This window comes from Furipterus horrens, unplaced genomic scaffold (genome assembly GCF_987537825.1).
Source record: "Furipterus horrens unplaced genomic scaffold, mFurHor1.1.pri manual_scaffold_6, whole genome shotgun sequence".
Classification (NCBI taxonomy): domain Eukaryota; kingdom Metazoa; phylum Chordata; class Mammalia; order Chiroptera; family Furipteridae; genus Furipterus; species Furipterus horrens.
In genome coordinates, this window is record NW_028327176.1 from 12,901,925 (window position 1) to 12,926,973 (window position 25,049).

The window sequence follows — 25,049 nt, forward strand, 5'->3', positions numbered from 1 at the left end:
CAAAGGCTCTTATTTTGCTACAGTGTCATAAACTAGAACCCAAAGTCTCAAAATAACATCTGCCTTTTTATCTCTAGTAAAGACACAAAGTATAAAGACATATTTTATTTATAATTTTATTAGTCATAGTTCATTGTGGAAATCTTACCAAAAAAAAAAATACAATACACATACAGTACTGAAAACGCAACTTCCTTCCAAAACATTTTCTCTAAACATTCATTCAATAAATACTGTATTCCCTCACTTACCATGGGTATTACGTTCTAGACCCCCCCCCCCCAGCAATAGGTGAAAATCTGCAAAGTAGGAACCTTACACTTATTTTAGTATTTATATATATTTTAAGGCTTTATAAACCCTTCCCACACACTTATAAACTGTTCCCAGGCCCTTATTAACCTTTCCAACTCCCTTATTAACCTTTCCCACACTTTTATAAACACTACTTATGTTCTTAAACATATTCTACACTCTTAAACCTACATAACTTTAACAACACATGTATACAGTACCACAAAATCCCGTGATATAGCGAAAAGTCCGTGATAATTAAATATAATATTTTTTTAAATCCCGCAATACAGTGAGGCCGCAGTAAGTGAACCGCGATATAGAGAGGGACTGCTGTATTGATTGTCAACTGTACCAGGAACTGAGTCAGGTGATGGCTACACAGTGGTGAACAACACAGACGTGTCTCCACTTCCAAGGAGCTTTTTGGTCTAGTACAGGAAAGGGGTATTAACCACATAATCTCTCAAACATATAAACACCTCCTCTACCCGACCCACCCCCAAGCCCCTGAGTAACAGTTATGATAAAAACCTACAGGGTGTTGGTGTGGGAGCCCACTGAGATTGGAAAAAGCCTTTCTGAAACCTGAGACTTGAAGTAGCAAAAGAGTAGGAAAAAACAGTGCAGATTCATAAAATACTATGTGAGAAAGTTCTGGAGTAAAAAGATCTCAGAGACTGCAAGAAAATGAAAGGCAGCCTTTGTACTTAGAACACAATAACAGGCAAATAGAAATCTGACTATATTTAAAGGCTTTTATTTTAGATTTTATCCTAAGAGCAATGAAAAGTCATTGAAAAGATCTGAGCAGGGAAGTAACAACTTGAATGCACATCTTCAAAAGATCTTCGAGTTTAATTATATATCTCTCTATACTTCCTTGCAGATCTATCACTTTTGGTTAATGAAATTTGAAGCTCTGTTAACAGAGGCATTAATGTTTAGAACTCTTATGTCTGTTTCATGATTATGAAATAACCCTCTTTACCCCAGGTAATGTTCTTTGGTCTGAAACCTACATTGGTACTTATAAAACCATACCAGCTTTCTGTAAATCCTTGGTGATGAGACTTTTCTGTTCAGCTGGTTATTCGGGCTGACTGCTCTATATTTTAGTTGTAGTTCCACTTTGGTTCTGGAAGGAGGTGAGTGCAGCTTCCATCTATTCCACTGTCACCTTGAATCTGCCGAGACCATTTACTTATAATATGATTTATGTTATTATCAATCTGGTTGTTATTTATTCCCTTTTTCATCTCTCTCTCGCTTCTTTTAGATGAATTTTTTTGACAATTCCATTTTATCTCCTTGTTGGCTTATTAGCTCTAACTATTTGCTGCACTATCATTAGCCCTGGTGAGCTACAAAGGATAGTCCCCCTCTTTCTCTGGTCTTGGATAGTTTCCTCGCGGGTATATACTGATCAGTGTTCAGCTGATGCCTGGAAGAGGACCTTTTGCGGATCTCTAGAGCGCTCTCTCCACACAGCTCTCTTCTTTCTGGTACTCTGCCTTAAAAACTCCACCCACTTTGTTCTCCTTATATTCCCAGCTCTGTCTCTTATTAAGGGTGAGTTCCAGGCTCTACCTGGGTTCTTCCTTCCGCACCACAGTCTGTTCCAGGCAACTATAGTGCTCAACTTGTTAATTTCTCATCTTTTGGGAATGACTTGCCTTCATTTCCTGACATCCAATGTCTTCAAAATTGTTTTTTCAAATATTTTGTTTTCTTTTCTTCATTCTTTGAAAACCAAAGTTTAATGACTATGTAACAATCCAAAGTAGGATATACCTTTATTTTCAGACCTATTGCTCTACTGCTGAATGTTTTAAGTTGCTTCAAATTTTAGCCACTACAGACAAGAAACTACAATGAGCACCCCTAAAAGTAGCTATATTTTCAAGCTGATAGAGAAGCGGATGAATTTCCCACCACTCCTTCACAGGCACTATTCTTCAGCCATATTACCTATTTTTTACCTTTGGACACTGCTTACACACCTATTCTCTCAGCATGGGATGAACGCCCTTCCTGATCTTATCCATCTCCAGGGTATCCTTATCTCTGTGCCCCACTCACACTGTGTACATACTTCTAATATACACCATATGAAACTGCATTACAATCTCTGCTGCCACCTCAAGACAAAATTCGTAACTGCCACCTCAATGCTATCTCTATACCTTTATAATCTTGCTATTATAATTATTAGTACTTAGGTATTTGTCCTTACTATAAATAGTGAGTTTTTAAATAGCAGGGACAATGGTGTGTATGGGTGTGTACGTGTATAACTATTATAAGCTAACATGTGTCCACCCCTCCCTCAAAATTTTTGTTTGTTGGAGCTCTAATACCCAGTACCTCAGACATCCTTTAAAGATGTTATTAAGGTAAAATAACATCATACGAATAGGCTCAAATCCAATCTGATCTGTGTCCTTATATGTGGAGGAAATCTGGATACACGAAGGGCGCACACACAGAGAGAACAAACACGCGAGGACACAGCCAGAAGACAGCCATCTGCACGCCAAGGAGAGAGGCCTCGGGGGAAACCAAACCTGCTGACACCTTGATTTTAGACTTTTAGCCTCCAGAACAATGAGAAAATAAATACCTGTTGTTTAAGCCACCTGTGATATTTTGTTATGGAAGCTCTAGCAAACTAACACCATAACACAGCATAACGCCTGCCACACAGTGATTGTTCAATGTGTATCCATGACCTGAATATCTCTATCTCAAGAGGCAAGGACTGTCATATTCATCTTTGTACGGCAAGCACCCAGCTCAGAAACTAGCAGACGGTACTCACAGACACTAAGTACAGATGAGTTTAGCTAAAGCACAGCCACAGGGGGCTCCAAAAGCCAGGGTGAGTCCGTGAGCTTTAGTCCTAAGCAACTCGTACAAAGTAGGAGATTTTGAGATTAGGGCTAAAATTTCAGCAAGATTAGCTAAGTAATGATCTCTGCTTGAGGGCTAGAGAAGACAAAGAATGAAAAAGTTAAACATTATATATCACATATCTATAAGACAATGGTACAAATATCTGATACTGGTCACACTTAGAACCTACAAATTAAAATTCTCTAATAAATTTAATTTCTTTCTGCATCATCCTCAAGGGAGAGAATCTGGGTGAACACCTGACGACATGTATAGCTTTCAAAATGTTGGCTTTTGTCTTCTCTGTATATCCTAATTTTGGGTTTTTTTCCCCCCAAATGGCCAAGTATTTGGCAAAACAGAACACTGTAAGCTTTCAAATACTCATGGGAGCTTGTAAGAGTAATACAATATTCATGTAATTTCCACTTGCTATACAACAGACCCTGAGGTTGTTTTTCTAACACATAACAAGCGATTCTGTTGCTATGAAAAAAAAAGGCCTCTTGGCTAGAGATATGAAATAATCTGAACAGAACTGAAATCATGCTTTTTGAATTTCTGCATCTAAAACAGTGGAGGAGTAGTTACAAGTGTAACATGTCAACTCTGACTGTGAAACAGAGCCATATTCTTTGATTCTACAACTGCATTCTGTAGTAAAAGGTTATCATGCACCAGAAACCACTGCTTCCTTCTTAAAAGCAATATTACTTCAATGTGGTTATAATTAAGTTACGCAGGGGAAATATCAGGACTGATCTCAACTGGTTTTCTCTAACCACTCAAATTCATTTTTCACTATCAGTCCCAAGATTTGCTCCAAAATAAGACTGAATTTTAAATGTAGCTCAGGGAACAGAAGAAGAGCAAAGTATAAAGGATCATTCTAAAGCAAGTATGCAGTATCCGCTAAGAAACCAATTTATAAAAATTAAAGTCCAATTTAAATAATGATGACACTAACATGAATAAAAATGTGAACTAACCTTTATGGAACACACGCACATCCCAGGCACTATGCTGAAGGCTTAACATACTTAGGTTGAACCACACGAAAATGTGATTTCATCAAGTTTAATCTAATACATTTTCTCACTTAACCCTTACAACCACCCCAGTGAGAGAAGTACTATAATTATCCCCATTTTGTAAATAAGGAAACTAAAATTTAGAGGATTTAACTTGACTTGATCAGGTTAAAAGAACCAGAAAACAGAACTGGGCTTAAAGCGGAAGCGTAAATCCAAAACCCAAGCTCTCCTTACCTGCTGCACCATTTCAGCAGCCTCTGTGTCTTTGAAACCCGACAGGATGAGGGTGCAGGCACCCACTGCTCTCACACACTGCTCAAGGCCACCACACAGCAACTGTGCAGGCTGTACCCTCACCAAGGACCCCACCAAGGGAATCCAGTGACACTGACATCAGCCCATTCTTCTCTACCCACACTGTGGCCCCGTCGCAGAATGCCATCTACACTGAAGAACGAGATTCTCTCACTCACACAAAACTGCTAGACTGGCTACCAGTTGTCAAGATATCACTGGTAGAAAGGGAAAAAATTGTGAGAAAATTTTAAGAATATAAATTGAAAGGCATAAAAATACATATTTTTGACCCAAGTGTCACTTTAAGAAATCTACTCTAAGGAAATAATTAAGGATATACATAAAATAACATAAAAAATCTATTAATGTTATAATAAAAGGAAAAATCTAAAAACATCTAGTATGTCCAACAATAAGGTGGGTATTAACAGGGCTTCTGGCCAAGATGGCAGCATAGGCAGACATGGCTCGCCTCTTCGCACAACCACATCAAAATTACAACTAAAACATAGAACCATCACTCAGAACTGTCAGAAATTGAGTTGAATGGAAGTCTGACAACCATGGAATTAAAGAAACCACATCCACCCAGACTGGCAGGAGGGGCGCAGACGTGGAACAGACTAGTCCCACAATCATGTATAGTGGATAAAAATTCAGGAGAGATATCTCGGGAATAAGGAGTCCCAATCCCACACCAGCCCCCCCAACCCCCAGCCCAGGGTTCCAGTGCCAGGAAGGTAAGTGCCCACAGCTTCTGTCTTCAAAAACCAGCAAGGATTGAACTGGTGGAAGAAACTGCTGGAGCTCAAGGCAGCTTCTCCTAAAGAACCCACACACAGACTTACCTGCTCAGACGCCCCCTCTGCTCTAGCACCAGGGTAGAAGCTTGAAAGGCACCAGTGGCATAAAGGGAGAAACTGAAGGATCTGGCATCAAGGCAAGCAGAGGACACTGTCCCTTTTCTAAACCCTCCCCACAGAGCCATGGAGCCACCAGGCTGGTGCCATATCTGAGACTCCATCAACCTGGCTAACACTGTTCGTTCTGCCCTGGAGATTCCCAGAGACTCTGGCCCACCCAAGCTGCTATTCTATATGAATGGCTGGTCTTGGCTCATGCTTTGTAAATCCTCTCAAACAAGCCATAGCTGGCCTCAGTGAGCACCAAGCCCAGCACACATAGCAGCCATCTCAGATTGCTTTATAGCTCAGGCAGGGTGCCCTGGGAAAAACACAGGTGGGGATTGACCTTGGTCTGTGCCACCCAGGAAACCCCAGAGCCTGCCCATCCAGTAGACAGCTACAGACCTTGTAGGAGCACCACCACCCGGCCCCTGCAGAGCTGATCCTCCACGGAGGGTGGAGGGTGATGGTCAGTGGTCACAGCCAGTCCTTGCAGCTGACTGGCCTGGGTAAATCCCTCCCATTGATCTGTCAACAGCAACCAAGGCTCAACTACAGGAGGAGAGGGTACTCAGCCCACATGAAGGTCAAACCTCAAGTACCCAGCTTGGGTGGTAGGGGAGGCTGTGCCACTGGACCTACAGGGCACCCACTACATACATTAGGCTATCCTACCAAGACACAGTGTCAAAGCAGCTCTACCTAATACACAGACACACAGGGAGGCTGCCAAAACAAGGAGACAAAGAAACATGGCCCAGATGAAAAAATAGATCAAAACCAGAAAAAGAGCTCAAGGAAATGGAGATAAGAAACCTATCAGGTATAGAGTTCTAAACACTGGTTATAAGGATGCTCAAGGAAATTAGTGAGGACCTCAGCAGCATAAAAAAAAAAAAAAATCCAGTCAGAAACAAAGGTTACACTATTGAAATAAAGAATAATTTACAGGGAACAACAGTAGAGTGGATGAAGCCAGGGATCGAATCGATGATTCGGAACATAAGGAATCAAAAAACAACCAATCAGAAAAAGAAGAAAAAAAAAGTCCCCCAAAATGAGGATAGCGTAAGTAGCCTCTGGGACAACTTCAAGAGTTTCAACATTTGCATCATAGGGATACCAGAAGGAGAAAAGAAAAAGAAATAAATTAGAAATCTATTTGAAAAAATAATGAAAGAAGACATCCCTAATTTTGTGAAGGAAACAAGACATGCAAGCCCAGGAAGCACAGAGAGTCCCAAAAAAGATGGATGCAAAGAGGCCCATTCCAAGACACATCATAATTAAAATGCCAAAGGTGAAAGATAAAGAGAGAATCTTAGTTAGTTACATACAGGGAGTTCCCATAAGACATTCAGCTGATTTCTCAAAAGAAACTTTACAGGCTTGAAGAGATTGGCAAGAAATAATCAAAGTCATGAAAAGCAGGGACCTATAACCAGATTGCTCTACCCAGCAAAGTTATCATTTAGAATTGAAGGGGAGATCAAGAGTTTCCCAGACAAGAAAAAACTAAAGGAGTTCATCATCATCAAACCATTATTATGTGAAATGTTAAAGGGACTTATTCAAGGAAAAGAAGATCAAAATTATGAACAATAAAATGGCAATAAATACAAACTCATCAACAATTGAATCTAAAAAACAAACTAAGCAAACAAGAATAGAGACGGAATCGTGGATATGGAGAGCGTTTTGATGGCTGCCAGATAGGAGGGGGGTGTGGGGGAGTGGGTGAAGAAGTAAGGGGATTAAGAAGTACAAATAGGTAGTTACAGAGTAGCCATGGGGATGTAAAGTACAGCATAGGGAATGGAGCAGCCAAAGAACTTACAGGCATGACCCAAGGACACGAATAAGGTGAGGGGATTGCCTGAGGGAGTGGGGGTGCTAGGTGGAAGGAGGCAAAGGGGCAAAATCAGGACAACTGTAATAGCATAATCAATAAAACATAATTTTACAAAATAGGATATTAACTATTATAGCACATCTATATTATTTAAATAGTGTGGTAGAAATATATAAAATTCATAAACTTTTAACCAAATATTATATGAATGACAGTTTACAAAATTATATTTTTATTTTAATACAAATATATATTATACATACATGTATTCCATATATAGTATGTGTATGAAAAAGAGAGGGAAGGAAAGCGGGAGAGAGGGAAGTAGTGAAGGGGAGAGGGAGAACACTAGGTAATGAAATTATAGGTAACTTTAATTTTATTCTTTGTTTTTATCTTCATAAATTTTTCTTGATATACTTAATAAAAAATCAAAAAGAAATTAAACAAACTATAGAAAGCTTAAAAACTGTTAGATACCAAGTGCAGCTATGTAAAAGTTCATTCTGCCTCTCAGAATTAGGATTTATTATGATCTAAATTTAGAGCAAAAAAAACCCTAATTTTGTGTAGAAATGAGAATCCAGGTCATTCTAACATGTGACCTGAATTGAGAACCACTGCCCTTAAATGCACATATACAGCACACACTGTATTCTAAATATCTTTAGATAACTGAAATGTAAATAAATTTTTTTAAATATAAAGCATTTTACTTGTTGAAGAAATAGAATTCTCAGTAGAATGAAAAAAAGAATATCAGCCCTTGTCAAGTGGGAGCTGGCCTGGCACTATCAGCTAGGCCTTGGTCTATTCATGTTAAACATAAACAAATTTACAGAATAACAACATCAGAAAACAGATCAAGATCAAAACAAGACCACCCCAAAATGATGTGTAAACATAGATAAAAGCATGAATATTGTCCTAACCAAAACAATGACCAAATAAAAGCATATCATGGATAATACGAATGACTGCTGCTTCTTTACCCATCACAGCTTTAGCCTTGCTCCATTCTTCTTGCCTTCCAGCTTCTTAAAATACGTGATCACAAAATTACCCCCACTTCCTAAAAGCAAGGCCCTTCTTCTTTAATTCCTCCCCCAAATCACTGAATACAAGTGTAAATCCTGTAAGGCTCACCATGATACATATTTTTGCTTGTTACAGTGAAGCAGTACATTCATCTCCTCTAACTACAGGTTTGTTCCTGGGAGTCTTCCCTGGAAGGCACTGAAGGTGCTGGGACCAGAACCTTGAGTATAGGGTGCGCTTTGGAGTAAAATAATAAAATGACAGAAAAATACCCACATTTTTTAGGTAGATAACATCTACCTTAAGGGGTTTTTTGATATGTAAATTTAGCCTATTATGTGTTCCCTCAAATTCCAAATTCCCAGTGTTTATCAGCACTGGTGATGCTAGTTAAATAATAAATTTTTAATTGAATTCTCAATTAATCAGTTTTCCATGTTACCTAAACAAAATAGGAATCTAGTACAAAGAGTGAAAGGTAAATGAAGAAACTAAACCCTCAACATAATACACAGAATAATAAAATCCTTTAATTCAAGTACATTATTTAATAAATTAATAATTTAAGTAAATCGGTTCCTCATCAAGAGGAACTAAATACAAAAATATGTCATTAAAATTAATAATCGATCTGAAAAATAGGCATGTGTCAGCAGTATTTTAACTTGACCTTCTCAATCACCCAGTGAACCCCGCCCAACGTGTCCTTACCTCCTGGGTCCTTATCTGGATTGTACTCTAAAGCATTGCTACAGATGAGGTCGATATCTTTCAGGAAATCCTTAGCAGTCAGGTAATTATGCTTATCAATTTTAGTTATTACTGTTGACAAATCCATTGGTTCCTTGATTACTTCAAGATAATCTGAAACCTAAAACAAATAGGATATTTTCATGGAAGTTATTTATGGTATTTCATATATCTAATAAAAACAAAAGAAAACCATGTAGTTAACAATTAAATCTACATGTCTAAAGAAATAACTGGATAAAAGTATAGAGCAATTTATGCTACTAAAGCTACTATATCATACTTTCCATGAAAAGTTTCAGTTTTAAGTCATAACTAAATCAACTCTGAAATGTTCTTATCTTGATATATGAAACCATTTGTGTCAGGTTTTTTTTTAATCCTTTGGACATACCTCAGATGAGACAGTATGGGTAAAAGCACTAATAAGCATCAATAAATGCTACCTCAAGAAAAACCTTTTTAAGGGAAAATAAAATGAAATGTGTGGCTTCTTTCACATTATTAGATAAATTCTCTGATCTCTTTAAAATCTTTAAACAAAAGAATAAATTCTTTCTTTTTCAGTTTAGAGTGAATCATTTCATGGAAAGTGTTTCCTGCTCCTTTGGAGTCATTACAAACATTTTGACTCAATTATATAACAAAAACAAGAATTGTTTTCATGACTAGTAAAAAAAATGTGCTGGACTTGTCCCTAAATATTTTTTTAAAAAACCACACACACACGAAAATATACATTTTGCTCTATGTGTGGATTTTCTGGGAGATAACACAAAATAGAAGATACTAAGTCATGATGTGCCCAATAAATTATATGTTTTATATCACTTGACCCTGGCTGCTGTGGCTTAGTGGGTTGAGCACCAGCCTGCGAACCAAAGGGCACATGCCTGATGTGGGGTTGCTGACGACGTCCCCGGTTGGGGTCATGCGAGAGGCAACCCACTGACATTTCTCTCACACATCAATGTTTTTCTCCCTCTTTTTCCCCCTCCCTTCCCCTCTCTCTAAAAAAATCTTTTTTTAAAAAAAGCTATAGCAACCTAAATATCTACTGTCTTCCCCAATGCAAATCTCAAGTAGTTAGGTCACAAAAGCAGTCTTTAAAATGTCTAATTTAGTGCAGGACCACAGTCTGGGGGTAGTGTGATTTCTGCTCTGAGAAACTAGAGGTTCCGTTTTCCCCATTGCAGATGTCACTGATGCCTTAATTTTTAAAAACTTCCATATATAAATGCACACATGTATATATTGGTATATATGCACATACACATATTTTATATATGTTTTTAGGTAGCTGTTTGTGCATGTTTTAACTGAATTTTCACCCTCTATGAGCTGAAAAGCCAGCCACTCTCCTTCCAGGGGAGGTAGTAAAGCTATACTGAACAAGCACTAGTTCAGAAGATATGAGTTGGACTCTTAGCTCTGGCACTTGGCATGCCTTGTGTACATGTGGGGAATGTTTGATAAACCATAAAGCACTATAAAAATTCATATTACTACCTATGCTTAATTTTAAATTCAACATTTATTTTTCTAAACTTCTGTGTTCTCTGCTTTGGAATGTGAAAGTTTTAGATACCTCGGATTTCATTATTTGAATAGAAATTTTTGTGTTTTAGGTTATCTAAATGCTATCTTCTTTTCCCCTCTCTATCCTTCCCAGAGACCCCTATGTTTTCAGCTTTAAAAGCAGACAAAGAACCAGAAGTAGAATGAACCTGAGAAGAAAGAACAAAAAAAGAAACTAGAGAAAATATAGCCCTTAAATAAAAGTTTTATTTGACCAACATTTTCTATGCCCTTCCACTGTCATACCATCACTTATCAAATCTTCCTCACAGATGGCATTTGAAATCTGACAGTCTCTTCTGGTTAGAAAGAAAAAGTTTTCCCTGAAGACAAAACTGTTTACTCCCAGCATGGGAGGAGGCTAGATTGGGGGCAATCCCTTATCAATTAAGTGTCAGAGTCCCATACACAATTTGAAATAAAAATTAACACTTAAAACAATCTTTAACGTGGGCTGGCAGTTTTAAGATTATCCGAAAACACTAAGAAGAAAAAACTGCTCCACAAATATAAGATTGTCTGCGTTAATTGCAACAGCAGGTTCGGCAAGTCCTGTCATTCCCGTGGGGAAAGACAGCTGCAAGGTCATATAAAGAATGTGTGCTTTAAATTTTTAAAAACTTTTCAGTCTTGGCTCTGTCATTTGCTAAAATGCCTCAGTTTCCTGAGCTGCAACATAAGAATAATAATGAGAATCAAATGGATAAAATATGTATCGTAGATAAATATACAAATAAAATTACAGATAGTCCCTTTAATCCAAAAAGGGGGCGGGGGGAATATAACGCCAGCTCATTTGTTCAGTTACAGATGAAGTAATGGTTCCAAAGGAATCTGCTTAGGTTCGAAAGTACAGATTTCACAACAAGGATGCAACATTAAACTCTGAATCATTTTATAATTCAAATTTTTTAAAAAGATGAAGAAAAATTAAAACTAAAACACCAAAACTGTTCAAACATGGAGTCTGAACTATAAGAAGGTCAGTAAAGATTATATTGTGTTCATCCACACACTATATTATCCCAGGATAAAAGAATTTTAGTTTACAGCATTATAATAGATTCCAAATGGAAAATTTCTTTTCCCGGCGTCACAAACCGTACTCCCACAAGGACACAAAACAATGCACACAGAAAGCAAGAAACTTTCCACCAGGAACAGAAAAATTCCTTAGGGAGAAAAATAATTTTAGCTGCATAGAATGTGCTTAACTTCAAAAAGCATCGTAGTTGCAGGCATTTCTAAAATATGAAAGACACATTTCAGGTTTCTTAGCCACCTCCTTCAATAAAGTATACATAATTTGGGAAATGCCAATATTAACTGGGATTGTTTGGCTAATACCAATATATTTTTTGAGAGCAGAATTTATCCTGGAATAAAAATAGCCTAATATAGACATTTCACTCAAGTAACTTTTAATCCTCTTCTTAAATTGAAAAGAGATCACAGAGATCAATACTAATTAAGAGGACATATACAAATTGGTCACTAATTTCATCCAAAAGTCACCAGAGGTTTACTGATGACTTTGGTAGTTATCACATGGATTAAACTTTTACAGGCTAGGGGTAATTATTCATCCATGCCTTTGCTTTTTTTCCTTCCAAAAAAAGATGTCAATATTTTTTTTTCTTTTAGCCAGTTCAACTTCACTGTTTGCACACTACTGAAACAAGACCTCTTCAATATCCACCGGTTTGCTGAAGATGTTAAAGCGTTTATCTGTGGCCAGCCTCTTGGTTACATCCCTGAGAAACAACCGCAACTCTCTTAAAGTATTTTCCTCCTGATCCTCCATCCGAATTTTTTCTGATTCTGATAACTGACGAGGTGGAGAAGGTAGGGCAAGAGGAAGCACTTCCATAGCACAAAGACCTAAAGAAAATGGAAGAAAATGTTGAATCCAACACAGCAGGACCTCAATTACTTTTCTGGAATTCTCTCAAAATGTTCCTTGAAGAAGATGAGAATTCCAAACATAGGTGAACCATGCAAATCTAGCAAGTAAAAACTGGAATGAAAACCAGAAATATGTTAGGGAATAGCTTTACTTTACAAAATAACTCGCAATAGGATTCCTTTAAAGGGAAAATATGATTTTAAATAATTTGATTTTGAAATGATATTTACATATAACTTAAAAAAATATTTCAAACCCAACATAAATATCTTCAGGTGAAGTATTGTATACTGATTTGCTTAAGTCACCTTGTTTAAAAACTTCTTCTTAAAATGGGGTTGCCTTATAAGCATGAAAATGAAATTGGCAAGAAACAATTCTTTGATCTTTCCTGTTCCCAAAGCAATTCTGATTTTAGTCTCCTACTCTCACAGTCCTACTACAATATAGTAGGGATAGCAAATGGCAACAGCTGGGAGCAAAAAAAAAAAAAAAAACTTCCAAAGACACAGAGAGAAGATGGAAAACCAAATCCAAAGTGTTATATATAAAATTTGTGGTATTCACTATCTACCACACACACACACACACACACCCCAAAAAATCTTAAAAGGTAAAGTATTAACTTTCTTAATCATAGTTCTCTGATTCCTTAAAAAATCTTTCTGGTACCATACTGAAGCTCAGGATTAAAATTCTAAGGATTCTTGCTCATTTCAAATAGCCTCTAAAATAAAAAATGAAAGTCAACAGAAGCAACTCAAAAAGAAAAAGAATTACATTAATACTTAACACAGAGTATTCAGGTCTATAAAACTAAAATATATCTAGAAGCATGTAAAATATCTTATTAAAATGAGTTATTTTCATAATGAAGTATTTTAAATAGTTACTTAGAAATATAGAAGACAACCAATAATCACAAGGTATAAATTCCATATTGAATTTCCCAAGGTTTCCGGGGAGAAAAGCCCCAAAACTATAGCTATTTGATGGGTATTCATTTTAAAACACTGAGAAAATATGGAAAATAGCCACGAAAGGACCATAAAATTATTAACATGTTGGGTAGTATCACCAGTAAAAAAGAAGTAGAACAAATATAGAAAAGCAAACACTTGGCAGGGATAGGAAATATATTAACATCATACGAGAACAGCTACAAGAAACATAAAAGAACAAGGGGAAAGAGGTTTAAATTTTTTTACCAAACAGGATTGCTATTTTCTAGAAGAAGCTGAAATATTAAGAGGATCTTATCTTTTACTCATCTTTAAAATTAGGAGAAGAAACTCTTTTTTGAATGAATTAGAACGCAGTTCTTAAGGCAGGGGATCAAAACCTGACAAATTTTGAGGCTTCCCTTAACGCTATGAGCCCAAATCTAAGAAAACTTCAATGTTTAAAACGAAGCCATGATAGATTTCCAAGTGCCTAGGTAGCATATAATAAGTGATCAATAAATATTTGAAAAATTAATGAATAAATAAACCAGAAAAGGCAAATGTTCTAATCAGCTCTTGGCTCATCAAACCTACCCTAGCCCACAAAGTAATCAGCAAAATACCTGGTGTTTATAACCTGACAGTTCATGACCTTGATACTTAAAGTGACTAAAACAGAACAGAACCAAAGACTTTTCTCCTTGGCCTTTCTGAGCCTCAGAATGTGAAATCTAAGGAGAGCATCTGGATTGAAGTGACAAGGAGAATTCAGGCCCCTATTAGGAGAGCTTTAGCCACGAGGCTCCTACTTCCCAATCTCAAGTCTGGTGAACACAATGGCCACTTCCACATGAGTCCATTTAAAGATCAACAGAACCTGAAGAACTGTCTTCACTCCCATAAAGAAATGGCTTTCTTTTTTTAAAAATGACTCCAAGAAAGGACATTTCTTAAATCCATCCCCCACCCCCATTTTCCCAACGGCTTTAGGAACTTTACCAGTGTGTTTCCTTCGTGGTGGAGCCATTGACGCCTGATTGAGAATCAACTCCTGGAAAAATTTTCTTCTGTCTTCTTCAATAGGCCTTTGAATATACAAGACCTCCTCATACTGTATTCTAAAGATGCATTTAACCTACAAACACACAAAGACATTAAATATATAATTAAAAACTTACATATTATACCAAATTACAATTCCTTCCATTTCCAACACCATTTTCAATCTTTATTTAAGATTCACATGGGGGGGGGGTGAAAAAAAAATCTCTTGTAGGGTCAGGGTTAACCTAGTCCTAGTCTATGCTGTTGAAAGGATCAACCTCGTGGACTAAACAAGAATGAAAGAGTGACTCAGTTGCCCAAGTTATTAATAAATTATTAATAAATTATACTATAACTAGAAGAGTCAGAAGATAATAGCACTAATAGCACAAGGGATAGTGGATTATAATAGGCATATGGCAAAGGGCTTTTTGAAGAAGAGCTGAAGAGTAATTACCTAGCATCTACAACAGACAGCTGGTAGGATGCCACCCAACCACACTGCCTCCTCTTACACTGTTTCTGGGTACTTCCTCTCCTCTGACTTCCCTTCCTGAGCTCTTTCCATAGCAAGTCTATTCTACTGTATCCGCTGGAATCCTGATTTCACTGCAGATAAACTATACCTTCGGTCTCTTCACAGAATGCTCCACAATGATACCACCTTCCATGCAAAATTCCCCAGCCAATTTAAGTCAGTTCCTCCCAGCCAGTGATTCCCTATACCTGTCCTTTGTTTATCTGTTCTAGAAAGACTTTAACCCAAGATGTCCCCCTTGCAAGGTATGCTTTTATATCCTCTTTACATCATCCTCATTCGTTTGCACACATAATTTGTGTTTTTTCTAAGTCTATTTTCCACTTCTAGACACCAAATTCCCTGAGAACAGACCATTTCTTATTCATCTGCTTTCCTATACCTCACCACAGTGCCTGGTGCATAGCAATGCACAAGCCTGTACTGAATGAGTAGAGCTTGTGATTCTGTTCCCCAGCCCACATCACACTGGAAACTGCTATTAAAAAGGGAGGAAATCTCTAATATGAAAAGTACCAACCATGACAGTATGCAAATACTGAATTAAAATTCAAGACATCAGATTTTATCTCAAATGTAGCCACACATTTGTGGTAAACTTTGGATATCCATTCAATTTAGTATGTCTACCGACTTACTGAATTGAAGACTAAGAATTTCATAAATATTATACCAGTTAATCTTCATGACAATGAGGTACGAAGGAGTCTCTCATTTTAAAGATGAAACTTGGGCTTGAAATGGTTTAAGTAACTAGTTTAAGGTCACAAAATGAATAAATGGAGAAGACTAAATTATATAATCTCTAAAGGCCTTTTCCAGCTCTAAAATTCTAAGATAGAAAAGAAACATTCAATGAAAAGTAAACACTTTCAAAACTTGGATGGAAATTACTTACCACAACCCCAAACCAAATTTTTAATAAGAGTTTATAAATTTTTACCTTGTATCCTTCCAATATTTTTTTGCAGACTACCTTCATGTACAATTCCCTCCGACCCTTTGATCTGTGCTTTGCTGGCCCTTCTTCAAAAGTTCTGGCAAGCAAATTTACCACTGAACACCCATTATGTTCCATATATAATGCCAGACACTACAGTTATAAACTTGAAGAAAATACATTTAACTTCCTGCTGTCAAGATCTTAAGGATCTCATAAGAAAGCATCATGATACCACAAAGGAAGAGACTTAGAGGAGAGAGACAGAGAAATATAGAGACCCTGCAAGAGTAAAGAATTAGACAAGTTAGAGCCAAAATAACCATGGCTTCTGTAGCTCAGTGGATTGAGTGTCCATCTGCGAGTCAAGTACTAGGTTGCATGTCAGGTCCCCAGTTGGGGGCGTGAGTGAGAGGCAACCACACTGTGATGTTTCTTTCCCTCTCTTTCTCCTTTCCCCTCTCTCTAAAAATAAAATAAATAGGCCCTAGCTGCCGTGGCTCAATGGATTGACCGTAGGCCTGCAAACCAAGTGTTGCAGGTTCGATTCCCAGTCAGGGTAAATTACTAGGTTGCACGTCAGGTCCCCAGTGATGTTTCTCTCCCTCTCTTTCTCCTTTCCCCTCTCTCTAAAAATAAATAAATAAACAAACAAATTATAATAAAATAAATAAAATAAAAAAATTATTTTAAAAAGATATAGCTAAAATAGCTAGCATTAACCATTTCTTGAAAAAATAAACAGAACACAATACCAAGATTTTTTTCAAAAGTATCAAAACATTTATTTTCAGTTTTAAATATTCTTTCTTCTCAACATTTTTCAATGCTGTGTTGAACTTTGTGAATACAAACCACACTGAGAGTAATGCTACAAAAATCCTGTGATATTCCTGCCAGGTGACTATTACAAACATCTTGGAATCCATCATTTTACAAGCAGACTAAATTATTTTTCTTCCAACTTACTCCTAACGTATTTCCTGACATTCTCAGCCTCAAGCTTCATGCCGCGAGGAGACAAACCTTGTATAATTCCCTGAAAAAAAACCATGATGCTGTCTTTCACAGTGGCTCACACTGTTGCTATTCCCTTTCCCAAACTATTTTTTAACTCTCCACACAAGCCAATGCTTTCTGGGTGATGCTTTCTCTGACTTACCAAGATAAACTTAAGCATATCTTCTAATATTTCTCATTAAACATTTTTCAAGCTCAATGATTTTTAGTAAATTAATTCAGTTGTGCAACCATCACAAGTCAGTTTTAGAACACTTCCATCAACTCCCAAAAGTCCCCTTGTGTCCATTTGCTGTCAATCCAGACTCTCACTCAGACTCCCAGTCTGACAACCAATGACATGCTCTCTGTCTCTAGAGAGTTGCCTCTTGTAGAAATTGCCTATCATAAAAATGGCAGTCTTTTGTGTCCAGCTTCTCTCACTTAGCATAATATACTGTGGTTCGTCCACCATTAAGGCTGTATTAGCAGTCCATTCATTTATTGCTAAATAGTATTTCACCATATGTATATACATTTTATTTCATCATCCATCAAATAAATACTTGGGTTGTCTCCACTATTTTGAATAGTACTAGTAGGAACATTTGCATAGAACTGTGTGCACATATGTTTATGCTTCTCCTGTGTAGTTACCTACAAGTGGAAATGCTGAGTAATACAGTAAATTTATTTATTTATTTATTTATTTTTATTTATTTTTTTTTTTGCTTTTTTATCAGGTTTTTAATATATGAAATCCAAATTCTGTCAAGTGACATATGCATACGTACATCAATTTTTTTTAGGTCAAAGTTGTGGCTAAATTCACAGTTCCAAGCTCTCTGTACCTTTAAAACCTTTCTTCCCAATGAGATGCATCTTCTATAACAACCTATACTAATTCCATTGTAGTATTTATCACATTGTAGTTTAATTACCAGTTATCAGTCTCCTGTTAAGACTGGGGTTCCTTGAGAGTAGAGACCTGCATGTTCACTTTGCCTTGGTAAATGAGTAATGAACAATATTTCTAATCAAATGGTATGTATTTACCCGTAATTGTTGAGCAGTAAGCTCCAAATATTCTATAATCTGATTTAAAATCCTCAAATTTAAACTTACACAAGGCTTTGACTTAGTTTGTACTAAATCATTTTTAAAATGTGTAGCTTTGGGACATTTTCTAAACAGCTGGTACTTGTACACATAACTAAGAACTTTAAAATTCATCATTTACTTCATTTTTTAGCTTGACCTTCTAGTAAATCTTTAGCTTCATTGATTTTGGCTGCTATATAAGGAGATCCTCCCTTGTCTGGGTGATTTAAAAGCATAATTCGTTGATGAGCATCCCTTATTTTTCCTTTATTGGCAGTAGGGCTTACACCTAGTATTAATGCTGCTTCCCGTTTTGTCATTTTGGGTTCAAACCCACCTCTGTAATAACCACCACTAAAGGCAGATTTTGGTAGACTTTGAAAAACTTGTTTGACTTGAGGCTCCATATGCTTGAAGGCTTGCAAAACATAGCGACCTGCAAATCCTGCAGCAGCAATGGTCAGTCCAACTGCTACCATTGTACTGGCCACGGCTCCGGCTCGGCTCCGCCGCCTCCCCCAAGAGCACAGTTCATCCCAGCCTGGAGGCCGCGGCCACGAAATGCATGCCTCTACCGGAAAGCTAGTAAATTTAGTTGTAACACTTTAAGAACTGCCAAATTTTCCAAAGCAACAACAACATTTTACAATTCCACCAGCAATATACAAAGACCAATTTCTCTACACACTTGTCAGCACTTGGTATTATCTATGTTTTTTTAATTGTAACTATTCTAGTGGTTGTACAGTGGTATCTTATTCTTAAATAACTAATTATTTTGTATATTTTATTGATTATGCCTTTATAGTTTCCCAATTTCTTCTCCCTTTGCTCCCCTCTGCCTACCCCCCTCCCTTAGTTCATGTCTGTGGGTCGTCCATAAGTTCTTTGACTTTATCCTTTTCTATACTCTTCATAACACCCCCCCCCCCGTCTATTCTGCACCCTCCTCCTATGTTTCTTAATCTCTGCACCATTTCCCCCCTCTCCCTTTTCCCTTCACATCTGACACGCCTCCACAAGCTTCCCATACTTATGATTCTGTTCCCACTCTGGTTCTCTGCTTAGTTTCTTTTTATTTTTTAAATTCTGTTGTTGATAGTTGTGATTTTGTTGTCATTTTAATGTACATAATTTTGATCTTCTTTTTCTTAAGTAAGTCCCTTTGATATTTCATATAATAATGGCTTGATGATGATGAACTTCTTTAGCTTTACCTTATCTGGGAAGCACTTTATCTGCCCTTCCATCCTAAATGGTAGCTTTGCTGGATAAAGTAATGTTGCTTGTAGATCCTCACTTTTTATCTCTTTGAAGACTTCTTGCCAGTCTCTTCGTGCCTGCGAAGTTTCTTTTGAGAAATCAGCTGATAGTCTTATGGGTACCTCTTTGTAGGTAACTCTCTTCATTCTCTTGTTGCTTTTAAGATTCTCTCTTTATCTTTAACCTTTGGCATTTTAATTATGATGTGTCTTGGTGTGGTTCTCTTTGGGTCTAGTTTGTTTGGGACTCTCTTGTGCTTCCTGGACTTGTATGTCTATTTCCTTCACCAAATTAAGAAAGTTTTCTTTCACTATTTTTGCACATAATTTTTTATTTCTTGCTCTTCCTCGTCCCCTTCTAGCACTCCTATGATTCAGATGTTGGCATGTTTAAAGTTGTCCCAGAGGTTCCTAAGCCTCTCCTCATTTTTTTCAATTCTTGTTTCCTCCTTCTGTACTGGTTGTTTATTTCTTCCTTATGTTCCAGTTCATTGATTTGAGCCCTGGTTTCCTTCCCTTCACCATTGGTTTCATGTGGATTTTCGTTTCACTTAGTATAGCCTTCATTTCTTCCCTGATGTACTTACTCTTGTTTGTCAAGTCGGTGAGCATCATTATCACCATTGTAGGTTGGCTATCTACTCATTGCCTAAATCTCCCACTGGAACCTTGATCTGTCCCCACTTTTGGGCTATACTTCTCTGTCTCCTCATCTTCACAGCTTTCTGTGTTTGCCTCTGTGTCTTAGGTAGAGCTGTCCTACCTGTTACAGTGTAAGGGGCGGGGCCTTAGGTATTTGTCAGTGCAGAGTAACCTGTTCCACCATATTGTGGCGCTGTATGTGGGGGAGGGGTCTGAGAGGGAGAAATGCCTCGCACTCGCCCCTTTTCCACGCACTTCTCCCACTTCCCATACTAAACAAGTTGACTCCATTGAGAGTCAGGCAGTTTATTCTCCGCCCCAACCCCCACTGGTTTTCACAGTCAGAAGTAACATGGTCCTATTTTCCTTGGCACTGGAACCATGAGCTGTGCAGTATGGTCTGGGGCTCGGATCGCTTCCAAGGTTTAAAATGTATGCGCTTTTCACAGAGGCTACAGCACCTGTGCTGCTGTCACCACTGCCACCAGCCACCACTGTAGTGGCTACTGCCAATCTGCACCATGTTTTCTCTGCCCTGGCGCCACCTCGCCTACCCGACTGGCTGAGTATTTCTTCTTTATTTCTTTGTTTGTTGAACTTCCATGTAGTTTGACTTTCTGGACCTTCTGAGTTTTTTTAGTTTTGAGATGGTTGTAAATTCCTTCTCTGTTGTGAGGGAGTCGCAGCATGTCTACCTATGCCTCCATCTTGGCCAGTAGTCCTAAATAACTAATGATATTGAAAATTCTATTCCATGCTTATTAGCCCAAGAGTACATATACTCTGGTGAAATGTCTATTCAAATCTTTACCTCATTTTTAAATTGCAATCTTCCTTTTCAATTTAATTATGGTAAAATAGTCATAACATAAAATTTACTATTTTAACCTATTTTAATTGTACAGCCTGTGGCATTAAGTACATTCATATTGTTGTGCAACCATCACTACCATCTCGCTCCAGAACGTTTTCATTTTCCCAAACTGAAACTCTGTGCCCATTAAACACTAACTCTCCAGTCTGCCCTTCCCCAGCCCCTACCAACCACCATTCTACTTTCTATCTCTATTAATCTGACTACACTAGGAACCTCCTTAAAGAAGAACCATGTAATATTTGTCCTTTTGTGACTGGCTTATTCACCTAACATAATGTATTCAGGGTTTATGCAAATAGCATGTGTCAAAATTTCCTTCCTTTTAAAAGCTAAATAATGTTATACTGTAAGTATATGCCACATTTTGTTTACCCATTCATCTGTCAATGAAGACTTCTGTTGTTTCTTTTGGCTATTTGAATAATACTGCTATGAATGTGGTTGTACAAATATCTGTTCGAATCCCTGATTTCACTTCTTTTGGGTATATACCCAGAAGTGGAATTGTTGGATCATAATGTAATTTTATTTAATATTTTTTAAAATCACTGTACCATTTATTTTCAACAGTCTGCACAATTTGACGTTCCCACTAGCAATGCACAAGGATTCCAATTTCTTCACATCCTGTCCAACACACTATTGTCTATTTTTATGATAAGAGTCATCCTAATCGGTATAAAGCAGTATCCCATTTTGGTTTTGATTTGCATTTCCCTATTTGAAAGTATTCCCTCCAATATATGTATATTTACTTAAATATACTATTCTACTAATATGATTTCTATTACAAACAATATACAAAATATTTGAAAAATAAAATGTATGTACCAATGCATTGTCCTGAGTACAAATTTACTTTGGGGACTACTGTATTAGGAGAGATAACCATAGAAACATTTACAAGAGAATGTCAAAGGGGCTCTAAGAGTTGAGATTATCATTTTATCTCACAGAGAAAACACTTCCCAATAACACATCAGTCCCATGGTGACTAATTATTTTTTGGTCTCAGTTTCTGACCTACAGAAAGCAAGTCATTCTAATGACTGAATTTAAATTAAAGACTTGGAGGCAGAGGAGGATTTCCTAAGAACAATTAGTATAAAACATGTCATCAGTCATCTAAAAGAATTCCCATAGCCCTGGCTGGTATGGCTCAGCAGAATGATTGCCAGCCTGCAAACCAAAGGGCCACTGGTTCGATTCCCAGTCAGGGCATATGCCTGGGTTCCAGGCTGGGTCCCGAGCTTGGGGCATGTGAGAGGCAACTGATCAGTGTTTTTCTTCCTCCCTTTCCCTCTCTCTAAAAATAAATAAATAAAATATTTTTAAAAAAAGAATTCCCATAATCTTCACCCCACAAATGTGAATATCAATGATAGCTACTTGATTAATAAGAGCAAAGAGAAAAAAAAGAGCTGAAATTTCAAGATTCAATGCTAAAAAATTTCTAATATTTTAGCTACTAATTAAGGGTATTGGTAAACAAATAATAAAAAATTAAAATGACAATACAGTAACACTGAAAATGTACACGATATAATGTGAACTTTAAAAAATTAAACCAACAATAAAATCACATATGCAAATAAATAATAGGAATAGGCAAAATGAAAATTTCTATATGAAGAAGATGGGTTCATAAGACTTTTATTTATAAATGTTTCAAACAATGTAGGTGAAACTTAAGATAATTAAATGTTCCTAAACAGAACCCTTAATATTACAAATATTGCTTATCTCTTGTAAATAATAAAGTTAATGGACAGTGACAATTAAAATTTAAAAAGTAGCTCCTAAGTTATTTTCAGGTTCAGTCCATTCTTCTAAACCAATTTCAAGTACATTCCTACTTTATACTACTAATATAATACCAATCATTTCATAGCTCTGTGGTTTCCAAAATAGATTCACATATATTGTCTCACACCAACAAGCTTGCTTTTATCCACATCTCATAGATGAGGAAACTGAAGCTATTCTAGGTGCAAACTGACCCAAGAGATCAAAAGACCAGTATGTCAGTACCTTGGTTTTTCTCTTACTACATACAGCATTCTACTAAATGTTATTGCCCCCTATGAAAAAAAAAAAAAAAAAAACCATTTTGATTAATGGCCTTCAAACATCAGAGCTTGAATAACCAAAAATGAGTTTCAACATTTAATATACTTTCTTACGAGAGCAGTTAAGTTGTACAAATCCACTTTCATAAGATTACTAACAAGCACTAAAATAGAATTTGAAAACTCAGTAAACAAATACCTTAATCATAAAATTTTATATAATCAAGATTTATATTATAGCATTTAAAACATGCAAATCTTTTTTTTAAATATTTTATTTATTTATTTTCTTTAGAGAGAAGGGAAGAAAAGAAGAGAGGGAGAGAGGAAGAAAAATATCGACTGGTTGCCTCTCGCACACCCCTAACTGGGGAACTGGCCTGCAACCCAGACATGTGTCCAGACCAGGAAATTGAACCAGCAAGCTTTCGGCTTGCAGGACAATGCCCAACCCATTGAGCCACACCAGTCAGGGCAACATGCAAATCTTTTATAAGAACTGTGTCATCTGGGCAAAATATTTCTCAAGGAGATTATTTCAAAATCTAGTAAACTCAGGGTATTAAAATAATTTTTAAAAATTAGTTTCATTCACATGAGTTGATTAAATTGTTTCTAAGACAACTGTGATTTTTTTTTTTTAAGATTTTATTTATTTTAGAGAGGAGGGAAAGGAGGGAGTAAGAGAGGAAGAGAAACATCAATGTGTGGTTGCCTCTCATATACCCCCAATTGGGCCTGCAACCCAGGCATGTGCCCTGACTTGGAATCGAACCAGTGACCCTTTGGTTCACAGGTCGGCACTCAATCCACTGAGCCACACCAGCCAGGGCAACACCTGTGATTTTAATATATTAAATATGAGCCGAATTTGAACTCAAAAGCTAAATATCAGATTTGAAAAATACACACCATAATAATAATATTCAACTGAACACGTGGATGCCAATGAAGAAGCTGAAAGGTCAAATCCCACCAAATTATCTAACAGATAAGGATGAGAAGGATAATTACAATGGAATTGATGATACAGCTAAAATCTCCTTAGTAGGAGCTGTATATGTACATATTGAGTTCTGGTGTAAGCATGAATTATCTCAATCTTCACAACAACAGTGAGGAATACATCACTATTATACCAAAAAAGAAACAAACTTGCTTAAGTCACACAGCTAATAAGTGGAACAATTAAGGCATGAATCTTGACAGTAGTGAATCTTGACAGCAATTAAAATGTGTCAAATTTACAAGGTCAACTATTTTAAAACAATATAATAAAAATAAACATTCAGTCAGTTCTTACCTCTTCAGGCAGTTCACTGTACATGGTTTCAGAGGTAGACAATAAAAAGATAGGAGAAAATGATGGTATATCTTGTAGCAAAGTCAGAAAAGTAGCTCTCACAGTTTCACTGACAGCTTCCCACCAATCACCAATGTGAGGCATGTAAACAATACTAGGTACTGTTCTTCGAGCTTCACGAAAAATCTAAGAAAAGAATTGGAATTAAAAATTCAAATTGATATTATTCTAAACTCTACTCGGTAAGCCCCAAATACATGAAATGGGTCAGGCCTGTTATGGTAATTATTTTCAACCCAAATATGTAAGTTGTTCAAGATACAATACACATGCCTTATATATATAGCTTCTATCTACCCTTACCACCCTAAAGTATATTTTGCTATTTTATTATTCCTATTCCGTATATATTAGTAGTATAAAGGTATCAAATTGCTCCACTTATCTATCATAGGAATATAAAGCAAAATACCACTATAAAATACGCTGCAAATAAAGAGATAAGTATGCACTTGTATGTCACCTGTCACAGTGATATGAGTAAGCACAAAGAAGAGGAGGACATAGTTTACATGTTTGTGCACATTGCCTAAAATCACTAAATATATGAAATAAACATTTTGAACAGAAGTACCACCCTAGACTTAAATTTAATGAACTATTCGGTGAACCCAACCTTCAATTCAAAACTTACATCTCTAAAGAGCAATAAATACATTAGCAAAAAGCTCTGAGACACCTCACTGTCAGAAAATACAAAATAAAATTTCCTCAGGAGTTA

At 36.8% G+C, this 25,049-nt stretch overlaps 1 protein-coding gene and 1 pseudogene across 1 annotated transcript in view; both read right to left on the bottom strand.

The window, feature by feature from the left end:
* ATAD2B (ATPase family AAA domain containing 2B) overlaps positions 1-25,049 on the bottom strand; it is a 130,223-nt gene that overhangs the window by 17,669 nt on the left and 87,505 nt on the right. Inside the window, exons 19-22 of the mRNA XM_090280952.1 lie at positions 24,269-24,454; positions 14,493-14,628; positions 12,328-12,524; positions 9,027-9,186 (exon numbers count right to left, since the gene is read on the bottom strand). Of these exons, the coding sequence (XP_090137078.1) occupies positions 9,027-9,186; positions 12,328-12,524; positions 14,493-14,628; positions 24,269-24,454 (679 nt within the window). The remainder of the gene's footprint in view (positions 1-9,026; positions 9,187-12,327; positions 12,525-14,492; positions 14,629-24,268; positions 24,455-25,049) is intronic.
* LOC150005673 (mitochondrial import inner membrane translocase subunit TIM14 pseudogene) lies at positions 17,748-18,695 on the bottom strand (annotated as a pseudogene).